The sequence below is a fragment of the Nicotiana tabacum genome, chromosome 12 (genome assembly GCF_000715075.1).
Source record: "Nicotiana tabacum cultivar K326 chromosome 12, ASM71507v2, whole genome shotgun sequence".
NCBI lineage: Eukaryota > Viridiplantae > Streptophyta > Magnoliopsida > Solanales > Solanaceae > Nicotiana > Nicotiana tabacum.
In genome coordinates this window covers 11252797-11278264 of record NC_134091.1, presented here as the reverse complement: position 1 = coordinate 11278264, position 25468 = coordinate 11252797, and the positions used below count along the sequence as shown (strand labels likewise).

At 37.7% G+C, this 25468-nt stretch overlaps 1 protein-coding gene across 1 annotated transcript; it reads right to left on the bottom strand.

Annotated features, from left to right (window-relative positions):
* Positions 1-19402: 19402 nt before the first annotated feature.
* On the bottom strand, positions 19403-19948 carry LOC142167009 (uncharacterized). Its single transcript, XM_075227159.1, has one exon. It carries the CDS (start codon positions 19946-19948, stop codon positions 19403-19405), a length of 546 nt encoding a protein of 181 aa, XP_075083260.1.
* Positions 19949-25468: the final 5520 nt, after the last annotated feature.

The window sequence follows — 25468 nt, the reverse complement described above, 5'->3', positions numbered from 1 at the left end:
GTCAATATTGAAGGATCGGGTTGCACGCCGCAACAGACTTATTAAAAGTTAATATTGGAGGATCGGGCTGCACGCCGCAACAGACTTATTAAAAGTCAATATTAGAGGATCGGGTTGCATGCCGCAACAGACTTATTAAAAGTCAATATTGGAGGATCGGGTTGCACGCCGCAACAGACTTATTAAAAAGTCCATATTGGAGGATCGGGTTGTACGCCGCAACAGACTTATTAAAAATCAATATTGGAGGATCGGGTTGCACGCCGTAACAGACTTATTAAAAAATCCATATTGGAGGATCGGGTTGCACGCCGCAACAGACTTATTATTGCACGCCACAATAGACTTATTGAAAAGTCAATATTGGGGGATCAGATTGCACGTCGCAACAGACTTATTTAAAAGTCTATATATATACTTGATTGAAATAAATATATGACAGACTTGATAAAAAGGAATATATATTGGGAGAGCGGGTTGCACGCTGCAACAGAATTAAATGTGAATATATTGTGAGAGCGGGTTGCACGCTGCAACAGAATTGGTTGAAATGATAATAGATTATGGCTGCTGAGTTGGCTTCAATTATTATAAATGAGTCACCTGTTTTATTTCTATTATTCGTTGTTGTCATTAATATTGCGTACAGGTTAATGTAAGTGAACCGCCTTAGCCTCGTCACTACTTTGTCGAGGTTAGGCTCAGCACTTACCAGTACATGGGGTCGGTTGTACTGATACTACACTCTGCACTTCTTGTGCAGATTTTGGAGTTGGTCCCAGCGGCGTACCATAGACTTGCTCGAATTTCAGCTATTTAGAGGAGACTTGAGGTATAACTGCATGGCGTCCGCAGTTCTGAAGTCCCCGTCTATTTTACTTTAGTTGTGTGTTTATTTCCAGACAGCTTATTTTTATTCAGACCTTTATTTGTATTATTCTAGAAGTTCGTGCACTTGTGACACCAATTCTGGGATGGTATTTAGACACCGTTATTTTTATGGGTTATTTCACTGTATTTCAAACGTTGTTCCCGCATTTGTTTCTTTGATCATTAATAATTTAAAGATTGCTTAAAAATTAGTTAATATTATTCTAATGTTGGCTTGCCTAGCAAGTGAAATGTTAGACGCCATCACGATTCCGAGGGTGAAAATTCCGGGTCGCGGCTTTTGTTATATAAAATAACACGGTATCTATAGAAACTGTTGTTTACCAATCTTGGGGTTAGGAGAGATTCTTGCTCATGTGCCATCGTTGCCTTTCGCATGCATTTTTTGGAGAATCCTCATCAACAAGTCAATTATTTCAGATGATCTATTGCCTTATATGTGTTTCTATAAGTATTTTGTTGGAGTTTCTACTTATATTTATAAATACCTCTGTCTATTTCAAGACTTAATGGCGGCTGAAATAAATTTCGTTAACGAAATTAACAGCAAGTCAATGAATTGGAAATTAAAGGTTCGTATTGTCAGGCTTTGAGCAAATCTGGATCGCAACAGACCTGATAACCCTTTTTCAATTAAGATTATTCTGATGGATGAAAAGGTATTGTTTTAAACTAACGATTACGTTCTATTTTGCATTGTTTACATATGCGTAAGTATTTTACAGTCATATACGGAATAACTTAGTCATTTTAACTACGGAAAAGGCCAAAAATGCCCTTAAAATATTTGAAATAGCTCAAAAATTCCCTCCGTTTATTTTTGGTACCAAAAATATCCCTGCCGTCTATATTTTGGACCACTAATGCCCTTAATCCGTTAGTCTTGCCATTGAAGGTGATATGGCAGTCCAACTAGGTTAGATTTACTTGCATAGCCATCCACCTAAGCAATCCAGCATGATAAAATTATTTTTTCGGAAATATTATTTTTCCGGAATGTTTTTAAAAAAATACAAAATCAACACTTATTTTACTTTTCCGAAATTTTTTTACTTTTTTCGGAATAAGTGTTGATTTTGTATTTTAATAAAAAATTCCAAAATAAATAATTTTTCTGAAATTTTTTTACTTTTTCGGAATAAGTATTGATTTTGTATTCTAATAAAAATTTCCGAAATAAATAATTTTTTCGGAATTTATTTTTTACTTTTTTTGGAATAAGTGTTGATTTTGTATTTTAATAAAAAAATTCGAAAAAAATAATTTTTCCGAAATTGTTTTACTTTTTTCGGAAAAAGTGTTGATTTTGTATTTTAATAAAAATTTCCATAAATAAATAATTTTTCCGGAAATTTTTTACTTTTTTCGAAATAAGTGTTGATTTTTTAATTTTATTTTTTTTAAATCTGGAAAAATAATTTTTTTGAAAAAATAATTTTGACATGCTAGATTGCTTAAGTAATGACCATGTAAGCAAATCTAACCCAGTTGGACTGCCATGTCACCTTCAATGGCAAGACTAACGGATTAAGGGCATTTGTGGTCCAAAATATAGACGGAAAGGATATTTTTGGCACCAAAAACAAACGTAGAGTATTTTTGAGCTATTTCAAATAGTTCAAGAACATTTTTGGCCCTTTTCCGTTTTAACTAATTGAGTTTTTTCTTAGGGCGACTGCATTCACGCAAGTATTGGCAGGTCTTTTATCCAAAGGTTCAAACAAGAAATTAAGGAAACGGATTTGTACATCATGAAGAATTTCGTGGTTTGTCCAAATAATATGAAACTGAAGACCAAAGACCACAAGTTTAAGTTGATGTTCATGCATAAGATCACTGTTGAGGAAATACATGATCCAGATTTCAACATATGTATCTTAAAAATTAGAACCTATGACCAGCTATCAAATCCCCAAGAATTTGACAATACTGAGCTATTCGGAAATTAAATTTCTCTCATTTTTTCCAGTTTTATTTTACTTTTTGTTATTTGTTTTCTATCTTATGAGTGCTAACTGAGAACTAAATCAATACTAATTAGAGTACATAAGATCAAAACTTATATTTTAGATTAAAGCTGAATTCCGCTAACGATATTAAATCCTTAAACATTTACATAGGCAATTAGTTTTGCTTTCTGTAGCTTTATCCTTCTTTATATCATTTGTTTTATCTGTCCTAATGAAAATTTAATAATGAAGTTATACTTAAATTGTTACAAGACTCTAAACGATCTCTTTTTATCATGTTCGTATTATATTTTATGAGAAAGTGAAAGAACAAAAGAGTGTCTATAGATACGTGATTGAGCTTCAAGACACAATTGGATGTCTAGAATCACTTATTCTTTTGAATCTCAGAAATTGCAAAAATCTGCAGAGACTTCCGGATAGCATTTGCATGCTAAAATGTGTGGTGACACTAAATATCTCCGGTTGCTCGAATCTTGACTATGTACCGATGGACCTAGATAAAATGGATTCACTGAGAGAGCTTTATGCTAAACACATTGCAGTTCACCAAATGATTTCTACTCCAGAAGAGGTCTAACCATGGTATGGATTTCTGCGGTCCTGCATACTGAATGGGAAAATATGTCCTTAAGTTTCACATATTAGTTTACCTAATTCCTTAGTTACTCTGAGTCTTGCTAATTGTAATCTATCTGATGATGCTTTTCCAGTTGCTTTCAGTAGCCTTTCCTTATTGCAAAACTTAGATTTGAGCGAAAATCCAATTTGCAGTCTACCAAAGGGCATAATTTATGCGGTCTTATATTATTTGTCATTTAACCACATTTTTTGCTTTTACAAATTGTAGAGTATTTCTTGCAAACAAGTACTATTCTTTCAGCGTTAGTTGATATCCTTGATGAAGAAAGGATTGGAAAGACAATTGCAAAATGTTGGATGATTTACGGGAGATTCGTCTTCTCTAGTAAATCACATCTATTCTTTAATATCGGATAGGCTCCATATGCCACTAGCAGCTTTTGTGGTTCAGGGGCGAAGCTACGTGCAAGCAAGGGTGGTCAACTGACCACCCTTCGCCGGAAAATTATATTCCGTACAAGGTAAAATATTACTTATTATTGTTTAAAAATAGACTTTGAACACCCTTACATAGCCCACTGACAAAGGTTTGAACACCCTTGTTGAATTTCTTGGCTTCGCCACTGTTGTGGTTACAAGATTATGACAAGACTATTGCCTTCAATAGACCTGACTATAATGAAGTAGTTCTTATCTATTTTTACCCCTGATATTTGAGGTATTTAAAAACTCTATTGATGGTAATTCAAGTAACTTGGTCGATTTATTTGATCAATTAATGTAAAATCATACTTTAAATCCTTATGAATTAGTAGGAATATTTGTTTGGTCTTTCTTTAATTTTCTTTTTGTTGTCAGGTAGCTTATTAAAAGGAAGTAGCAAGCCGTTGGATATATTAGCAAAGCTAAATCATGAGTTAGTTGGTTTTTCGCCTTACGAAGAAATTAAACTTTTTTTAGGTTAATTTTTCTTCTTCTTCTGCTAAGTTTTTAACTCATAACGAGGAACAAACCGATCAAAAACAAGACCAAATATTTCATGCTTAGGAAGTCACTTGGGATTGGTAGTCCTTGCCAACAATAATATAGAAATAACCCAATGAAATTCATCTATTTATTTTTTGTTTTAATTATTTTGATTGCAATCGTTAAATTTAATCTGCAATATACATATATCTTTTTTTACTTTTTTTTTCTTTGGATCGATCCGCGTATCGTGTGGGTACATATACTAGTATGCAGTAATGGAATAAAAAATAGAAAATAAATTTAGGTAGCAGAAAAAACGGTCGCCTCAAAAATTGTAATGGCAGTAAAATTTCATTCAAGCTCACGATTCAGAAGAATTCGATTCCGTATAGAAATGGGAAACGGAATTCAATTCCCGTAATCCAAACAAACATTATAAATACTTTATGTTAAATTATATGTATGAAGGGGACAAGTTGTTGTAATGATCCTATAAGCATGAGAATAGCGTCATTATCAGTAACAGCTGTTAGCATAAACTTTAATTGCATATTAGGATCTTAAACATGATAATCTTACATAAAATTGTTACAGAAAACATACATGAATCGTAAGTCATCATCGTGAAGCGGAAGCGTTAATTCAAATTAGTTTCTCACCCCTTGCCCTAGCTTTCGTCACCGCCGACTTTAGTGATGGAAGAGAGAATAAAATACGATAACCCTAATGGATGGGGAGAGGATCAATTTATAGAGGTTCTCACTTAATCTGGTACGTCCATCAAGTAACCGATCGAACGGATGAGATTTGCTCATTAATTAATTATTAATTATGGGCCTTAAACTTATTGGGTCACCAACAAACGTAGAAAATCTTACATTCTCCCACTTGGCCCAATAATCATATAACACTAATATTTAATATAGGAACATTAGTTGCGCATAAACATATCTCTTCTATAATGTCCACCATAAATACCACAATATGATAAACTAGTAAATGTGAGTTATGGCGGTTATATATAATTTTCTACATACTCCCTTCCATATGCTACAATATTAGTAATTTATAGTATCAGGTTCATAAGCTATAAAATATTATGGTCCACAATAATGTCTCATTGAGACTTATCCTGCAACATCTCAAAACAATAATGTGTACACCATTATGAGAAACAGAAAATCATTAATGTATATCAGAAACACGTAAATGAGCTCAGAGTGTCAAAAATCATAAATACATCAATCATAAATATAGTCAAGACCCATTCTATGTACATGTTCTTTAAATATCTTTGGCTGTAAATTTTTCGTTAATAGATCTGCAAATATGAGATCAGTTCTAATATGTTCAAGTGACACTCTTTGTTTCTGAACTTCCTCCTTGACGGTAAAGTACTTTAATTCCATATGTTTGGCACCTTTGGAGTACTTATCGTTCTTGGAGAAGAATACTATTGCAGAATTATCACAGTAAATTTTCAGCAGCTTGGTAATGGTGTCGACAACCCTAAGTCCTGAAATAAAGTTTCGCAGCCATAATGCATGAATTGTGGCTTCAAAATATGCCATAAATTTTGCTTCCATCGTGGATGTAGCAATGACAGACTGTTTGGCACTCTTCCACTATATTGCTCCTTCAGCTAATTGGAACAAATAACCAAACGTGGATTTTCTAGTGTCAATACATCCAGCGAAATCTGAATCTGAGTATCCAACAACTTCCAAATGCTTGGATCTCCTATACATGAGCATGTAATCCTTCGTTCCTTTCAGTTACCTCAAAACTTTCTTTGCAACTTTCTAGTGATCAATTCCTGGGTTACTATGATATCTTCCTAGCATTCCGACCACAAAACTAATATCCGGTCTTGTGCAAGTCTGAGCATACATCAGACTACCAACAATTGAAGAGTAAGGAATTGATTCCATTTCCTTTCGTTCTACATCATTCTTGGAGCATTGCATGAGACTAAATTTGTCCCCTTTTTGAATTGGAACAATCCCTACTGAACAATTGTTCATATTAAATCTCTCTAGAATTCTTTCGATATAGCCTTTCTGAGACAATCCCAATAATCCTAGTGATCTATCACAGAATATTTCTATTCATATCACATAGGATGCCTCACTCATATCTTTCATTTCAAAATTCTTAGAGAGAAAATTTTTAGTCTCGTGCAATATGCCTAAATCATTAGCGGCAAGTAGGATATCATCAACATATAGGACTAAAAATATAAACTTGCTACCACTGATCTTTTGGTATATACACCGATCAACGGTATTTTTCACAAATCCAAAAGATGTTATGGTATCATTAAACTTTATATACCATTGTCGTGAGGCTTGTTTAAGTCCATATATTGACTTCTTCAGTTTACACACCATTTGACCTTTTCCTTTAGTTTTGAAACCCTCTGGTTGGTCCATATAAACTTCATCCTCGAGGTCTCCATTAAGAAAGGCAGTTTTCACATCTATTTGGTGTAACTCTAAATCATAATGAGCCACCAAATCCATAATAATTCTTAACGAGTCTTTCTTTGAGACCGGTGAAAAGGTCTCTTTATAATCAATGCCTCCTTTCATTTTGGGAGTTATAGCCCCGTTTCTCCTATTTTTGTTTCTTTTATGCTCTTAAGCTATATTATGATATACCGGGTTAGTTGGTTTGGGCTCGGAGTGGTTTCGGAGTGGAATGAGACACTTAGTCTCTTATTTAGAACCTTAAGTTGGAAAAATTAACATGGATATTGAACTATATGTAAACGATCTCGGATTTAAATTTTGATAATTCCAATAGCTCCGTATGATAATTTTGGGCTTAGGAGCGTGTCCGAAATATTATTTGGAGATCCGTAGAGGAATTAGGCTTGAAATGCCGAAAGTTTAATTTTTGAGAAATTTGACCGGGGGTTGACTTTTTGATATCGGGGTCGGAATCCGATTCTAAAAATTAAAATACCTCTGTTATGTTATTTATGACTTATGTGCAAAATTTGAGGTCAATCGAACGTGATTTGATAGATTCTGGAGTCGTTTGTAGAAATTAGAAATTTTAAAGTTCATTAGGCTTGAATTGGGGTGTAATTCATGGTTTTAGCATTGTTTGAGGTGATTTGAGGGTTCGACCAAGTCTGTATGATGTTTTAGGACTTGTTGGAATATTTGGTTGAGGTCCCGAGGGGCTCAGGTGAGTTTTGGATGGTTAACGGATCAAACATTTGGACTTGAATAGCTGCTGGAATTTTCTGATATCTAATAATGTTTTCCTTCTACGCGATCGCGTGAATGCATTTGCGATCGCGTAGGCTTAGTTGGTCAGTGAGGATTTTTGTTCTACGCGATCGCGTGGGGATATCTGCGATCGCGTAGGGTTAATGTGAGGCAGTGGCAATTTGTGCTTCTCTATCGCGTGAAGCGTGATGCGATCGCGTAGCTCTGGAATTTTATGACTCGCGAACGCGTGACGAAGGTCGCGTTCGCGTAGAGTAAGTGGAGCAGAGTATGAGTCACGCATTTTATTCTTCGCGATCGCGTGGACTAGTCCGCGATCGCGTATGTCTGTGATGTTATGCATCGCGATCGCGTAGAGTAAAATTTGGGTGATGGAAATTGGTCTTTGCGATCACGCGGGAATGTTCGTGATCGTGTAGAGCAAATGTCTGGGCAGAGAGTTTAAGTTCTGAAAATGGGACTTCGTCCCATTTTTAGTTTTTGACGATTTGGAACTCGGATTGAGGCAATTTTTGGGTGATTTTCAGAGAAAATAATGGGGTAAGTGTTCTTAACTCAATATTGGTTAAATTACCCAAATCCATGGTTGTTTTTATCATTTAATTGGTGAATTGAGTTGGGAAGATTATGACTTAGAAATTTGGAAATAAGATTTATAGATTTGAGGGTCGAGTTGAGGTCGGATTTTGGTAAAATTGGTATGGGTAGACTCGTGGTTGAATGGGCTTTCGGATTTTGTAACTTTTGTCGGGTTCCGAGACATGGGCCCCACAGGCAATTTTTGAGCCAATTTCGGGTTTTGGTCTAATTTTGAAGCTTTTCTTGTGGAATTCATTCCATTAGCGTATATTGATGGTATTGTACTGATTGTGAATAGATTTGAAGCATTTGGAGGCCGAGTCCAGAGGCAAGAGCATTGCGGGATAGAGATTTGACCGGTTTGAGGTAAGTAACGATTGTAAATCTAGTCTTGAGGGTACGAAACCCCGAATTTTATATCATTCTACTATTTTTAGTGACGCACATGCTAGGTGACGGGCGTGTGGGCGTGCACCATTGGGGATTGGTGACTTGGTCAATCCCATAGCAACTGTAAAGTTGCATATTTTATTGAAACAATATGATACTTATATGTTTTAGAAAGAGTTTCTGTAAATTAGGCTGAATGCCATGTTTGGGCCTTGCGCCAGTGCTGTTTGGACCCTTAGGGGTTGTTTCTTACTATCCTCTCATTGTTTTCGATTGAAAATCTATACTCAGTCATGTTTATACTTGTTTACCGCATAAGTCAGTTTTATGACTCTACTTGGATGCATATAAATGTTTTGGGCCGAATGCCCTGTTTTACTGAAATGCCTGAGTGGCTTTAGAGGTTTATGGCTGAGGGAGGCCGAGGGCCTGATTTGTAAGGATGAGTGTGGATCGAGGCTGCCCGCCTGCAGCATACTTCATTATTATAGCACGTGAGTTGTCCGTGTAGCACGTGAGTTGTCCGTGCATATTATAGCGCTTGGGCTGAAGGAGCCCCTTCGGAGTCTGTACACACCCCAGTGAGCGCAGGTACCTACTGAGTGCGAGTGCTGAGTGACTAGGAGGCATGAGTGATTATGAGGTATGACCGAGTGGCAAGAGTGATTATGAGGCATGCCCGAGTGGCACGAGTGACTGTGAGGTTTGCCCGAGGGGCTGTATATTAGTGATGTTTTGCCCGAGGGGCTGTTTATGATTTCATCACTTTTGCTCACCTTTGCATTCACCCTCTGTCTGAAAACTGTTGAAAAATATCTCTAAATGATCTTTACTGGAACTGGGTTAAACGAGATATTTTGATTCAAACCCTGATTTTAAAAGCATGTGGTATTTTACTGAGATTTCCCGATATGAATGTTATATGCTTTATTGCTCGTCACTACTGCTCAGTCTTTATTTATTATTGTTACTTACTGAGTTGGTGTACTCACATTACTCCCTGCACCTTGTGTGCAGATTCAAGTGTAGCTGGACACGGTAGCGGTTATTGATTGTTCTGGTTGCAGATTTTTTTGGAGATAGCAAGGTAGTTGTTTGGCGATCGCAGCCTATGCTCTTCTCCCTCTTATCTTCCTCTAGTTTTATTTAGTCATTTTCCAGACTGAGTTAGCCTTGATATTGTTAGACAATTTGTAGTAGATGCTCATGACTAGTGACACCCCGATGTCGGGCTTTTCCTTCCGCACTTTTATTTTGATTTGAACTCCTTTACGAAGGTTTTTTATGTTAAATAGCATTGAAATTATCTTTGAAATGAAAATATTGATTTGTTTTGGAAATGAGTCGGCTTGTCTAGTTCCACGATAGGTGCCATCACGACAGGGGTTTGTTTGGGTCGTGACAGATTGGTATTAGAGCCTAGGTTACATAGGTCTCACGAGTCATGAGCGGGTTTAGTAGAGTCTTGCAGATCGGTACAGAGATGTCTGTACTTATCTTCGAGAGGTTGTAGAACCCTTAGGAATATTTCACTTTCTTGTATTCTATCGTGCGAAATTGATTCAGCTTGAAACATAACTCTTTGAATTCCTTCCACTCATTCGTATGCGCACATGAGCACTCGGTATCAGTTGTGCATCGCCAACTTGTGATTCTATGAACGTGGTTCGAGATGTGCATTATGTATTTTGGTGATGGGCTAGTCTGGAGGACTTGAGGCCAGGTTTAAACCGTAGTTTTGGCTCTGTAGCTTCAGTTGTAACCTGTATATTTGGACTCATATGTCCGGTAATGCCCCTACGAGTGGAATTCGTGGCTCGATGTGCGGTGGAATGGCTTTGTGATGAGTATGATGTAACTGCGGGATGTGTTAAGACGGTTTGAATGTGACGAAAAGTGTTTCCTTGAAATGTAAAGGAAGGCCACTGGGCGCTTGATTTTTATTTTGATGTGTCGTACGGTCTCGAGTGTGAATGTTTTGAAGGATCTTTCACATTGTTAAATTTTGGGACAAATTTAATTCTCATGTCTTGTTAATGAGTTTGGACTCAAGAAGAGTAAGTGATTGTGTAGTAATTGTTGTTGCGAATGGGTATTTTTGATGTTGATGGCTCGAGAAAGATGATATTCAAAGAGACTTAGAGTCGGTAACATTTTATTGGTTCAGGTGCGACAGAGATATATTTTGATTTGATGCAGCAGTTGGGTAACAAAGTATGAGGGAAGACATGACGGGAAGTGTTTCGTGGTGGTTGAAGTACTAGCAGGTCAAGTAGGAGAAGTAGAGATTGAGAAGTTTCTTAAAGAAGATGATTTAACTGAAGTAAGAGTGGCAGATTAGCATATGAATTCACTAGTAGGGTAGTCGTGTGCCTTGAGAAAGTGTAGAATGGTTTGGAATCGTGTTAGTATGTGAATCGGCCTGCAGACTCTATTTGGAGTGATGATTAGTGTACAAAGGAAAATTGAATATGGCAGAAAGGAGTGTGTTTGAAATGAATAGAGGCGTGAAGATCTGATTATCGTGTCGGGTGCAATATGACTTGAGTTCGGAAGGTATTGTTGACGTACATGTGATGTCAATAGGGAAAGTGCAGACTTATACAAATGGTGGGCGAACATGAACTCAGGAGAATTTATGGATTTAGTGGTCTTTGCACTCAGTGCAGTGTCATTGGAAGATGTCGGTAAGGAATTTCACATGTGGGTTATCTCCTATGTGCAACTAGCGGTGGCGTGATGTTGATAAAGCTTTTGCGAGGAATATTACTTGCTACCCGGTAGGAGGTTGCGTGTGTGATTTTGGCTGGAGATTCAGAATGTTCATGAAAGGGTTAATAAAAGACTTCGAGAAGTCTGGCAGATTAAGGGTGCGAGACCTTGGTAATTGAGAAGGAGAAATCCTTACGGGTTCTAATTTTATATAATTGCAGCTTAAGGCTAAGTAGGGGAGTCTGCTATCGACGAGTTGATTTCACGGTTATGGGTCGTATTAGTTTCGGTTTGGGGTATACCGGTGAATCAGTTATGACTTGCAAAGGTCGAGATCGAGGATGACTCGGATAAAGGAAATTCTGGACACAAGTTGTATTACACTCTATGGTTATAGGAGGACCATAAAATAATTGAGTGGTTATTCACAGAGAATATAGTGTACATAGAGCGGGAATTTGCTCGGTTGCGTAGGAGTGTGGGTTACTCTTTATTCCCTTGGGTGTTGGTGTGCTAATGGGGCACAGGTCATTTCGGTCCGTTTGGTCGGTTAATTCAAGATTTGAGTAGAGTAGATGGCTCTCAAGAATGGTTCCAATGGATTGAAGATTTATAAATATGGCTAGAAAACTGGGAGTTGCATTGAACGGTGTTGAGACTCGTGGCATCTTATATCATTGTGAATTATGCATTTCAGTATCAAGAAGGTGAAGGAAATAGTTTTAGGTTCACATAAAGTCTCTTCGGAGTAAGCATTTTTGGTTGTGGAACCTTTGGGATACATAAAAAGGGAATTCGGTGGCTTATAAGCCTTAGGGCGGTGTGATTCTATGCTAGAGTTCGTGGGGTAAGTTTTAGTTAAGGATAGTAGTGTTCTAACAAGGAAAAAGTAGCAATTTGAAGGCAATTTAGAATGAACTTGGAGAAATAGGACAGCTTGGTTATGTGCGAATGGATTTCAAAGTGTCCATGATGGGTTCTACCATAGTTTGAACCGGATATTTTCTACCGATGTACGAAATGTGTTGTGTGTTATGATTTCCTCCTAGAAAGAAGCAAGAAAGAGGTTTCTGACTAATAAGGTATGTAATTTGCTAGTGACTCAGAGTTAATAATGGAATTCTTATGCTTGTCACATGATGACATAATAAATGTGGTGTGTTGTGCGGGAATAAAATTTACATGTACAAGGTCACAGTTTAGTTTTGAAGCGAAGGACATAAATTCTTAGGCAGCATGAACAGTTTTAGATGACCGGATAAATGATATTACTATCTGGTATAGCTTGATGAGAGTGTACATTTCAGAAGGGGCAGTGTGTTTTGATTTATGGGTACTTCGCTGGTATTGCGGCACTCTCCTGGTTGATCGACTGTTGATATTCAAATTTTTGCTAGGTGGCACGAAAGAATTTTTAAAGTATTTCTCGTGGGATGATTGTGTATGAGAGAGGTGTTAGGCATTCGGGCGGTGGAGGTGGAATCAAATATGGTGATTCATGTGTTCTATGGAATTGGAGATTGGGAGCTCTCAGGAGCAGATTGTTTCATGGTTGTGGACTGTGAAGTTGTGGCCGGAGCTAGCCAGATGATAGAAGGTGTTATGATTCCGTTATTGTGGACTTTCGGAGGTTGTTTATCTATTGGTGGCTGACCATAGTTGATTTGGGGCCCATTGTAGGCCCAATTAGGATGTATATTCTACACCGAGCCGGATTGATTGGTTCCATACTGCTATTATTGAAGGATGTACCATTCGGTTGATGTGAAGCTTATTCGTGTTTTGAAATGATCTGTGAGTTACTCTTCTATGCTACGAGGAGTTGTGATTCGTTGGTTATATGCACATATGGTGCGGTTCTATTATGGCCTTATAGCAGAATTTGAGCGAGAATAGTATTGGATATTGCTTGGTTGATGACGTATTGGTTATGTTCTTTTGGGTTTTATGTGGCATGGTATCGTTTGCTTCTCCGTGGTTATGGTAATGCACTTTGGGTACTTGATGTCGAATTTCGCATGGTTATTGATTTTAGCAGGGTGGCTTGAGGTACTTTTATATGGACCAGTATTTGGATAGGGTCGCGTATTGCAGCAGAGTTATGTGGAAATATGATCCCTCGTGTAAGATTCGTGTGTTATGGTTCTGCGGTGTGTGATGGGTTCTTAGCATTGCGTCGGGGTGGTACTCGTCGAGCTTGCGTAACGGTTCTCCTATTTGGGTCATTGTTACGATTGGGTACATTTGGAATGTTGCTATCTGGTGCATTGATTGCACGGGTTGTGGCTTTAGATTGTATTGATGTGTCATGTCACTAGAGTGGTCGTGTTAGATGAGACGGGGTTATTGGGCCTAGAATGGATGCTATCAGATTTGATTGTGGTATAATTAGGAGGATAATATCGGAAGTCGGCTTTGAAATTGGCTATAGTTCTTGTAGAAGGAATGGGAGCACCATGACCTATTGGTCTAATGAATGGTTATGAATTCGGCGTGTTTCTTTCATCACCGACAGTGTATGAAGGTTTTAGAACGAGGTTTTGTCTGATATGAGGCTTATTACCAGCACTGGGTTGATTTGAGTCGATATTGTGATTTGAAATCATTGCTTCGAGCATTCGAGCTATGCGGTATTTGAATTTGAGTATTTGATTTATAGTTACGGTTTTTGGTACAGCTTGTTCAGACTTATACGGTATGTAGATGCGAACTTCTAATCTTATAAGAAATTTCGGATGTCGGAAATTTGAATCGAAGGCTTGTGGGCTAGGTTGAATTGAGAAATTTTAGTTATGTTGTGCTATCAGACCTGTATGGGATAGGGTGACGTGGAATCACCCCCGGGTATGTGCATGGGAAAGTTACACAGCCATTTATTGGCTTTTGGAACAACTCTCGGCACGTTCGAGGAAGAACATATGTTTAAGTGGGGGAGGATGTAACAACCCGGACGGTCGTTTCGGGAGTTATAGCCCTGTTTCCCCCATTTCTGTTTTCTTTATGCTCTTAAGCTATATTATGATATACCGGGTTAGTTGGTTCGGGCCCGGAGTAATTTCGGAGTGGAATGAGATACTTAGTCTCTTATTTAGAACCTTAAGTTGGAAAAATTAACTGGATATTGAACTATGTGTAAACGATCTCAGATTCGAATTTTGATAATTCCAATAGCTACATATGGTAATTTTGGGCTTAGGAGCATGTCCGGAATATTATTTGGAGGTCCGTAGAGGAATTAGGCTTGAAATGCCGAAAGTTTAATTTTTGAGAAGCTTGACCGGGGGGTTGACTTTTTGATATCGGGGTCGGAATCCGATTCTAAAAATTAGAATACCTCTGTTATGTCATTTATGACGTGTGTGCAAAATTTGAGGTCAATCGGAAGTGATTTGATAGGTTCTGGAGTCGTTTGTAGAAATTAAAAATTTTAAAGTTCATTAGGCTTGAATTGGGGTGTAATTCATGATTTTAGCGTTGTTTGAGGTGATTTGAGGGTTCGACCAAGTCCGTATGATATTTTAGGACTTGTTGGTATATTTGGTTGAGGTCCCGAGGGGCTCGAGTTAGTTTTGGATGGTTAACGGATCAAACATTTGGACTTGAATAGCTGCTGGAATTTTCTGATATCTGATAACGTTTTCCTTCTACGCGATCGCGTGAATACGTTTGCGATCACGTAGGCTTAGTTAGTCAGTGAGGATATTTGTTCTATGCGATCGCGTGGGGATATCTGCGATCGCGTAGGGTTAATATGAGGCAGTGGCAATTTGTGCTTCGCGATCGCGTGAAGCGTGATGCGATCGCGTAGCTCTGAAATTTTGTGACTCGCGAACGCATGACGAAGGTCGCGTTCGCGTAGAGTAAGTGGAGCGGAGTAGAAGTCACGCGTTTTATTCTTCGCGATCGCATGGACTAGTCCGCGATCGCGTATGTCTGTGATGTTATGCATCGCGATCGCGTGGGAAAATCCGCGATCGCGTAGAGTAAAATCTGGGCGATGGAAATTGTTCTTCAAGATCGCGTGGGAATGTTCGCGATCGCGTAGAGCAAATGTCTGGGCAGAGAGTTTAAGTTCTGAACATTTTTTGATGATTTGGAGCTCGGATTGAGGCGATCTTTGGGTGATTTTCAGAGAAAACAACGGGGTAAGTATTCTTAACTCAATATTGGTTAAATTACCAAAATCCATGGTTGTTTTTATCATTTAATTGGTGAATGGAGTTGGGAAAATTTGAAAACCCTCTTGGTTTAAATTGAAGATTTGAGGGTCGAGTTGGGGTCGGATTTTGATAAAATTGGTATAGTTAGACTCGTGGTTGAATGGGCTTCCGAATTTTATAACTTTTGTTGAGTTCCGAGACGTGAGCCCCACGGACGATTTTTTTAGCCAATTTCGGGTTTTGGTCTAATTTTGTAGACTTTCCATTGGAATTTATTCCATTAGCGTATATTGATAGTATTGTACTGATTGTGAATAGATTTGGAGCATTTGGAGGCCGAATCCAGAGGCAAGAGCATTGCGGGGTAGAGATTTGACCGGTTTGAGGTAAATAACGATTGTAAATCTAGTCCTGAGGGTACGAAACCCCGGATTTTTTATCATTCTACTATTTTTAGTGACGCACATGCTAGGTGACGGGCGTGTGGGTGTGCACCGTTGGGGATTGGTGACTTGGTCCGTCCCGTAGCAACTGTAAAGTTGCATATTTTGTTGAAAATATATGATACTTATATGTTTTAGAAAGAGTTTCTGTAAATTGGGCTAAATGCCATGTTTGGGTCTTGCGCCAGTGCTGTTTGGACCCTTAGGGGTTGTTTCTTACTATCCTCTCATTGTTTTCGATTGAAAATCTATACTCAGTCATGTTTATACTTGTTTACCGCATAAGTCAGTTTTATGACTCTACTTGGATGCATATAAATGTTTTGGGCCAAATGCCCTATTTTACTGAAATGCTCGAGTGGCTTGAGAGGTTTATGACTGAGTAAGGCCGAGGGCCTGATTTGTGAGGATGAGTGTGGATCGGGGCTGCCCACCTGCAGCATACTTCATTATTATAGCACGTGAGTTGTCCGTGCAGCACGTGAGTTATCCGTGCAGATTATAGCGCTTGGACTGAAGGAGCCCCTCCGTAGTCTGTACACACCCCCAGTGAGCGCAGGTACCTACTGAGTGTGAGTACTGTGTGCTGAGTGACTGGGAGGCATGAGTAATTGTGAGGTATGACCGAGTGGCAAAAGTGATTGTGAGGCATGCCCGAGTTGAACGAGTGACTGTGAGGTTCGCCCGAGGGGCTGTATATGACTGATGTTTTGCCGAGGGGCTGTTTATGATTTCATCACTTTTGCTCACCTTTGCATTCTTCCTCTGTCTGAAAACTGTTGAAAAATATCTCTAAATGATTTTTACTGGAACTGGGTTAAACGAGATATTTTGATTCAAACCCTGATTTTAAAAGCATGTGGTATTTTACTGAGATTTCCCGATATGAATGTTATATGCTTCATTGCTCGTCACTACTGCTCAGTCTTTATTTATTGTTGTTACTTACTGAGTTGGCGTACTCACGTTACTCCCTGCACCTTGTGTGCAGATTCAGGTATAGTTAGACATGGTAGCGGTTATTGATTGTTCTAGTTGCAGATTTTCTTGGAGATAGCAAGGTAGCTGTTTGGTGATTGCAGCCCATACTCTTCTCCCTCTTATCTTCCTCTAGTTTTATTTAGTCATTTTCCAGGCTGAGTTAGCCTTGATATTATTAGACAGTTTGTAGTAGATGCTCATGACTAGTGACACCCCGATGTCGGACTTTTTTTTCCGCACTTTTATTTTGATTTGAACTCCTTTACGAAGGTTTTTTTATGTTAAATAGCACTGAAATTATCTTTGAAATGAAAATATTGGTTTGTTTTGGAAATGAGTCGGCTTGCCTAGTTCCACAATAGGTGTCATCACGACAGGGCTTTGTTTGGGTCGTGACACTTTATAATCAATGCCTCATTTTTTAGTATAACCCTTGGCAACAAGTCTGGCTTTGTATCGTTCAATATTGCCATTTGAATCACGTTTGGTCTTAAAGACCCATCTATACCCAATTCTTTTAGAACTTTCTTGCAATTCAACAAGATCCCAGACTTTATTGTATTCCTTGGATTTTACCTCTTCCTTCATGGCATCAATCCATTTGTCAGACTCATTACTTTCTATGGCTTGTGAAAATGAAACCGGATCCTTATTAAGACCAATGTCAAAATCTGACTCTTGCAAATAAACCACGTAATCATACGAAACATCCGATTTTCTAACTCTTTGAGATTATCTTAATGTCATTTCTTGTGGTTCATTTGTGTCAGATATTTGTGAGTTAGTTTCTTCATGAAGTGTTTCATCCAAATGTTGCTCGGTGTTGTCAGAGTGTTCTTCAACAACTGGAATAATATTTGGTATTTGTGTGAAAGTAGGCACATTCGTGGGTAATAGAATATTGACCCTCACCTCTTTTATTTCCACACTTTGCTTTTCAACACTCCCACTAATTTTACCATTCTCAATGAATCTTGTATTACCAGTTTCAACAATTCTCGAACTATGGTTTGGACAGTAAAATACATACCCTTTAGATTTCTCTGGGTAACCAATAAAGTAACCACTTATTGTTCGAGAATCTAATTTTTTTTCCTTGTGGATTATAAACTCTAGCTTTCGCTGGGCAACCCCAAACATGCAGGTGCCTTAAACTAGGTTTCTTTCTTGTCCACAGTTCAAAAGGGGTCTTTGGAACTGCCTTACTAGGAACCCTGTTTAATAAATATACAGCGGTTTTAAGAGCATACATCCACAATAATTTGGGTTAATGAGGAATTACTCATCATGCTCCTAACCATATCCTTAAGTGTTCGATTACGCCTTTCTGCAACACCATTTTGTTGAGGTGTTCCTGGCATAGTATACTGTGCACATATGCCATGTTCCTTGAGGAACTTTGCAAATGGGCCTGGACATTGTCATGATTCATTATATTTTCGATAATATTCACTACCTCTATCTGACCTAATAATTTTTACCTTTTTATCTAATTTCCTTTCAACCTCATTACCAAACACCTTGAGAGCATCTGTTGCTTGAGATTTTTCTTTCAGCAAATAGATGTATACATAACGTGAAAAATCATCGATAAAAGTGATAAAATATTTCTCTCCACCAAAAGATGGAACATCAAAGGGTCCACAAATATCGGTGTATATAATTTCAAGAAGATGGATGCTTCTTGTGGCACCTTTCTTACTATGTTTGGTTTGCTTTCCGTTAATGCAATCCAAACATACAGTAAGATCAGTAAAATTTAGATTCGAAAAAATCTCATTCTTTACTAATCTTTCTAACCTTTCTTTGGATATATGACCCAAACGTCTATGCCACAAGTAAGCAGAACTTTTATCTAGTGAACTATATTTAATTCCAATATTATGTTGAACATTAAGAAAGGATTCAGAAAAACCAATATCGAGTTTCAATTTATATAAACCATCACTAATAAAACCAGAACCATAAAAAATATCATTCTTATATAAATTAATACATCCATTTCCATACTTTAAATCAAATCCGAAAACATCAAGTCTTGGAAAAGAAATCAAATTCCTAGAAACTGAAGGTACATAAAGAGTCTGTAATAGATCAAGGTGACGTCCAGTCTCCAGGATCAAATGATAAGTCCCTATGCCTTCAATTGGAGCCTTCATACGATTTCCCATGAACAAGAAATCCTTATTTGGATTTGTAGTTTAGATCGTAAGGAATTCCTACAACGTAGTAGATACATGAGCAGTTGCACCAGAATCAAGCCACCAAGTATTATTAGAAACTTCTATTAAATTTGATTCGAAACATACAAAAGCACTAATTGTACCTTTCTTTTCGAACCAAGCTTTACGTTTCAGGCAATCTTTCTGATAGTGTCCTTCCTTGTTACAGAAATGACACATATCCACCTTATGTTCCTTCTTAGCATCCTGTAGAGCTTTAGCGTGAGCTTTCTTCTTCTTGAACTTGTTGGGCTTCACTTTAAGTCATTTACCAGCTCCTTGACCCATGAGGTTAATTGAATGACTCCCTTGTTTCTTAAGTCTTGACTCCTCCTGAGTAAGCATACTGGACAATTCACTAACATTCCACTTATCCTTAATAGTGTTATAGTTAATTTGAAAAGGTCCATACTCAGGAGGCAATGAGTTCAGAATAAACTGAACCAAGAAGGAATCATCCACTTTCATCCCCAAGGTCTGAAGTCTTGCTGCAATGTTAGTCATCTCGATGATATGGTTTTGCATACTACGCGACCCATCAAATTTCATGGTCGTGAGTTCAGCCATTAGTGTACCAGCGAGAGACTTATCTGCAAAACGAAAACATTCTTCCACAAACTTCAGGTATTCCCTGGCACTTTCTGTTTGTGGAATAGTACTCTTAATGTTGTTGGCAATATTCATTCGCTTAAACATAAGGCTTAGCCTGTTAGAGCGTATCCATGCTTTATGGAAAAACTTCTCATCCACACTGCTCGAATCAGTAATGGCAGCAGGCTTATCATTCAGCAAAGCCAAGTCAAGATCCATCACACCTAAGTGGAATTAGACTTGTTCACGCCATTCAGAGAAGTTCAATCCGTTGAACACAGTAACAGACGAAGCAAGCGAATGAAAAGGAATATCTGCAAAATAGATAATACATGCTCACAAATCAATATGGATGCAACAAAACAGTTAAAGCATATCGTAATTCTCCTTTGGGTAAATACTACGATACACAATCATAATATAAATGCCATTTAGTCTTTAATAGGTAATGAAATATTTTTAACCAAATATATATGTCATCTTTGGACAAACAATATATATTTAACTAAAGAATATTAATTTTACCTCATCATATTCACTATTCATAGAATAATTGATTCACCTTTGGGTAAATCCTTAAGTTCTAGCAATAGTAAAAATTAATTTATCCACTAATTTTTTAATTATAGGCATTTCATTAATTTCATGGATAAACTATAATTTTATGTATACATATTTCATAAACATACTAGTTTGGCTACTTTGGTGACTAACAAACTATATGAACATAAATGCACACATAAAAAAAATATCAGAAGATCTTGTATATGTGAATACTTTAAATAATCTAGTTTAATCACTTTGGTGACTAACAAACTATATAATCAATAATCACATACATCAAATAAACAATGAATGGCTTTATAAACCAATAGTCCACAACATATTACTTAAATATTGACTTCTACGTCTAAAACAGAAACAATAATGAACCAAACTTTATATCAAACAATTGCTAAAAGGCAAGGATTAGATAAACTGCCCAGACATAAAGTATCTCATTATTACCTCTTATATTTTATATTTGGTGGGCCATAATCCAATTATTATTACCTCTTATATTTTATATTTGGTGGGCCATAATCCAATTACCATGATGTTTTTTATCAAAACCCCAAAGCTGTCGTTTTCTATCTTCAATATACTTTTATTATTTTAACATCAAATAATCTGAAGCGAAGGCGTAAGAATTCTCATGCTACTTTTAAGAGTGAATAATAGAGATGAATTTAGTGGATAAAATCAATGAATTCATAATTAATAATTAGGGATTTAACTTCCACCATCCAAAACTAAAATCGACAAATCAAACAGAAAGCCACTAGAGTTTATATTCATCGTAATATTTAATCTATAAACAGAAGACTTCACACGCACAATTAAATTTTTAAAAATATGTGAAGTTCTGATTTTATAAAGCAACATCATAACGCTGACATAATCAAAATATATAAAACTTATTTTATGAAGATTATCATTTCAAACAATCTAGGCTCGGATACCACATGTTAGCATAAACTTTAATTGCATATCAGGATTTTAAACATGATAATCTTACATAAAATTATTACATAAAATATACCTGAATCGTAAGTCATCATCGTGAAGCGGAGGCCTTAATTCAAATTGGTTTCTCACCTCTTGCCCTAGCTTTCGGTACCGCCGACTTTAGTGATGGGCCCTAACTTTCGTTACCGCCGACTTTAGTAATGGAAGAGAGAATAAAATACGATAATCCTAATCAGGGGCGGAGCTACAGTAGTGGGTGCGGGTTCGGGCGAACCCAATGACTTTTTTCGGAACCCTGTATTTGTATTGAAATATTTACTAAATTTATATAAATATATATTGTCGAACCCAATAATAAAAGGGGTCTTGGTTCAACGGTAAGGGTTGTGGGTTCGCTGGGAAAGATGGGATATTCTCGCTGAATGCAGTGTTTTATTTTAAAATTTAGAACCCACACACTTAAAATCCTAGCTCCGCCCCTAGAAGTTCTCACTTAATCTGGTACGTCCGTCAAAATCTTACAACAGCCACTTCGAATACTTTCTCTTCTAGTTTTGAATCCCAAAAATGGCTATTTAAGTCGAAGATGCGAATTCCTAAGCGTTCAGTTTCTCTTTGTCTCTCTGTGTTCTCTCCTCCTCACCACCTCGTTTCATCTCTTTACAGAAGGTTCCATTTCAATTTCGGAATTCTCAGTTCTAAAAGTTCCGACTATTTCCCGGAAAGTGGGAAACCAGTTCGTCGTAAAAGTTGATGCTTTTCTGCTCTTCTTTTTTTTTATATATATTTATTTTTGACCTACTTTTATTGGTGTTTATAGCAATATTGAATTTGTGATTGCAGTAAAGGAATTAACTTCTTTCCCTTTGGGCTTTGGTATAGTGGTAAGAGCGCAACGTGTGATGTGTAGGTATAGGTTAGGGGCACGTCACGAGCCTGATTTGGTATTTAAGTTTATGCACCAAGTTTCAAATCTTGTGTTATTGATCCTCGAGGATTTCCTGGTTATAAAAATATTAGTAGCTTCTTTTTTATTTTGGCATTTTGGTTTTGTAGGAGGGGGAGGGAGATGGGGGAAGGGGGTGTAGAGACGAGGGGTAGATGCTAGAAGGGAAAAGGTTTGTCTCTTTATGTAACGACTTGGCCGGTCGTTTTGACTATTGTAACCACGTTCCCTCATTTACTGCTCAAATTGTGATTTACGGTTGTTATTTGGCTTGCCGGGGTAATTGGTTCGGGTCCGGTGAGGTTTTGGAATGATTTGGAACACTTAGTTCCAAGGTTTAGAATTTAAGTTGAAAAGGTTGGCCGGATATTGACTTATGTGTAACGACCCCGGAGAAATTTTATTAAGGAAATTAAGATTTTGTAGTGCCGAGGTAGATCAAATAGTACAATTGGGTTGAACAATGTACCGATGTCTAAAGGAAAATTTTGTCGGAAAAATGGTCATTTCTACGACCACTATGCGTTCGCAGAATCACTCTGCGGATCGCATAATAGTCGCAGAGTGGATCAGGAGAGGGGCAAGATTTGAGGAAAATCTGCGGTGCACTATGCAACCACAGACCTGTTCTGCGGTACATTATGCGATCGCAGAACAGGTATGCGGGCCGCACATTATGCGACCGCAGAACAGGTATGCGGGCCGTATAATGATCGTAGACCGGGTCAGTCACGCCCAATTTTGGAGACCAAATTATGCGGTCGTTATGCGGACCACATATGTGTTATGCGATCTCATAACTGCGTCGGAGCTTCCATTTTTTTTAATTTTTGACCCGACTCGACTTCGATTTATAGCCCTTGAACTTCATTTTTTAGCCAAAATCTGACATTTTAGAGAGAGGTGAGAGCATTTTAGAGAGAGAAAGTGAAGACTTAATCATTTATCCATCAATTCTTGTTCAAGGGTTGAAGATTTCACAAGGATCTTGCTAGGGCTTCAAAGAGGTAAGAATTTATTTTTTCAATTCTTCAATTTCGGGTTCGGAGTAAAGATGAGTAATTAAAAGTATGACTCTTGGGTGTTAGAGTCTTATTTATACATACACATACCAATAAGGTTAATGGAAGGATTATTGAGTTCAAATGGGTAAAGATTGGGTTGAAGATGGTAAAAATCTTCAAAAACTTTAATTGAAGATTTGAGGGTCGAGTTGATGTCGGAATTTGGTGAAATTTGTATGGTTGGACTCGTGGTTAGATGCGCGTTCATATTTTAAAATTTTTTGGGGTTTCGAGACGTGGGCCCCACGGATAATTTTTTAGTTAATTTTGGATTTTATTGAAAAAATTAGTATTTTTTCATGGAATTAATTACAATAATTGGTATTGACTGAATCGAATTAATTGTGGCTAGATACGAGGCTTTCGGAGACCAATTTTCGTGGCAAGGGCATAGCGGAATAAAGAATTACACGATTTGAAGTAAGTAACGGTTTTAATTCTGGTCCTGAGGGTATGAAACCCCAGAATTTGTGTCATGTGACTATTTTGGAGGTGACGCACATGCTAGGTGATGGGTGTGTGGGCGTGCACTTGGGGGATTATGACTTGGTCCATCCCGTGGAAACTGTAAAGTTGAATAATTTGTTGATAGTTATGTGTCCTCGATGTGTTGTGAAAATTTGACTATAAGTCATGTTAGAAACCATATTTAGGCTACATGTTGGTATTGTTGGGACCCACAGAGATCGTGTACATGTTGAGTTATCTGCTTAAATTGTTATTTTATACTCAGTCAAAGTTTACTTGATTATTTTATCTCAGTCTTTATTGTTCATTATTGATGTATCATATCATTGTTGTTTGGGCTGATTTCATGATTGTTGATAGCCCGAGAGACTAGAGAGCTTTATGACTGAGCGAAGCCGAGGGCCGGATTGTGAGATATTATACTATAGCACGTGAGTTGTTCGTACAGCACGTGAGTTGTCTGTGCAGATCCTTATATTATACTATAGCATGTGAGTTGGTCGTGAAGCACGTGAGTTGGCCGTCCGGATCCTTATATTATACTATAGCACGTCAGTTGGCTGTGCAGCACGTGAGTTGTCCATGCAGATCCATATATTTATGTTGTCCGTGCTGCACGTGAGTTGTCAGTGCAGCACGTGAGTTGTCCGTGCAGATTATAGCGCTTGGGCTGTAGGAATCTCTCCGGAGTCTGTACACCCCAGTGAGCGCGAGTACCCATTGAGTGTGAGTGTTGAGGGCTGAGAGCCGAGTGGTTGAGCTGTTGTGACGAGTTGAGTGACTGTTGCCCTGAGAAGCTATACTTGATTTTCATTTGTTGTTGCACTTAGTTGCTATTTGTCATTGTTGAGAAATTCTCTGAAAGATTTTATATCCGGATTACATGAACTGTATAAATTGACTTGACTTAAACTGCTGGATTTGAAAGCATGTCTACTCTGTGTTGGAAATTACTGAAAATGAATTATAATTGTGTAGCTTGTCACTATCTTCAGTTCCTTATTTATTATTGTTACTTGTTGAGTTGGTTGTACTCATACTACACCCTGCACTTCGTGTGCAGATCCAGGTATTTCCGGACATAGCGGGTGTTGATCGTTTCGCGCAGTTGATTTTTCGGAGATTCTGAGGTAGCTGCCGTGTTCCGCAGACCTTGTCTTTCCTTCTCTATCTTCTTGTTTACTGTATTTGGTCTCAGACTATTATAGACCGTATTTTTCAGATTTGTATTCACATTAGATGCTCATGTACTCAGTGACACCAGGTTTTGGAGAATATTTGTATCAGTATTTGTGGGATTTTGTATTGTATTTAAATATTATGTTTTCAAACTTAGAAGAATTGTGGTTTATTGAGATTATCGGCTTGCCTAGTATCGAGATAGGCGCCATCACGACAGATTGAGATTTTGGTTCGTGTCATTTTAGCTACTTAATCATCTTTATTTTCATTAGCAAACTCAACACTGGTTTTCTAGAGCATGCTCTTGTTGTTACTTGAGGTGTTATTTTGGCCTCATTGGATTGGTCAAAAACTTTTTTTTTTGGTTTGAGTTCTCTCTGTTAGCTCGTGTTGCTTTTCCTGTTCCTAAAGCATCGAACAGGAAGCCCTGTGAATGCTGCAATTTCAGATTGGTAATGGAATTTGACAAGTTCATATACTATCCTCTACTAGCTAATTTTCATTATGATTATACCGTTCAGGGATTGTTCAGTTACATACAAGTTGTACAATGGATGGTGTGGTGTTGGT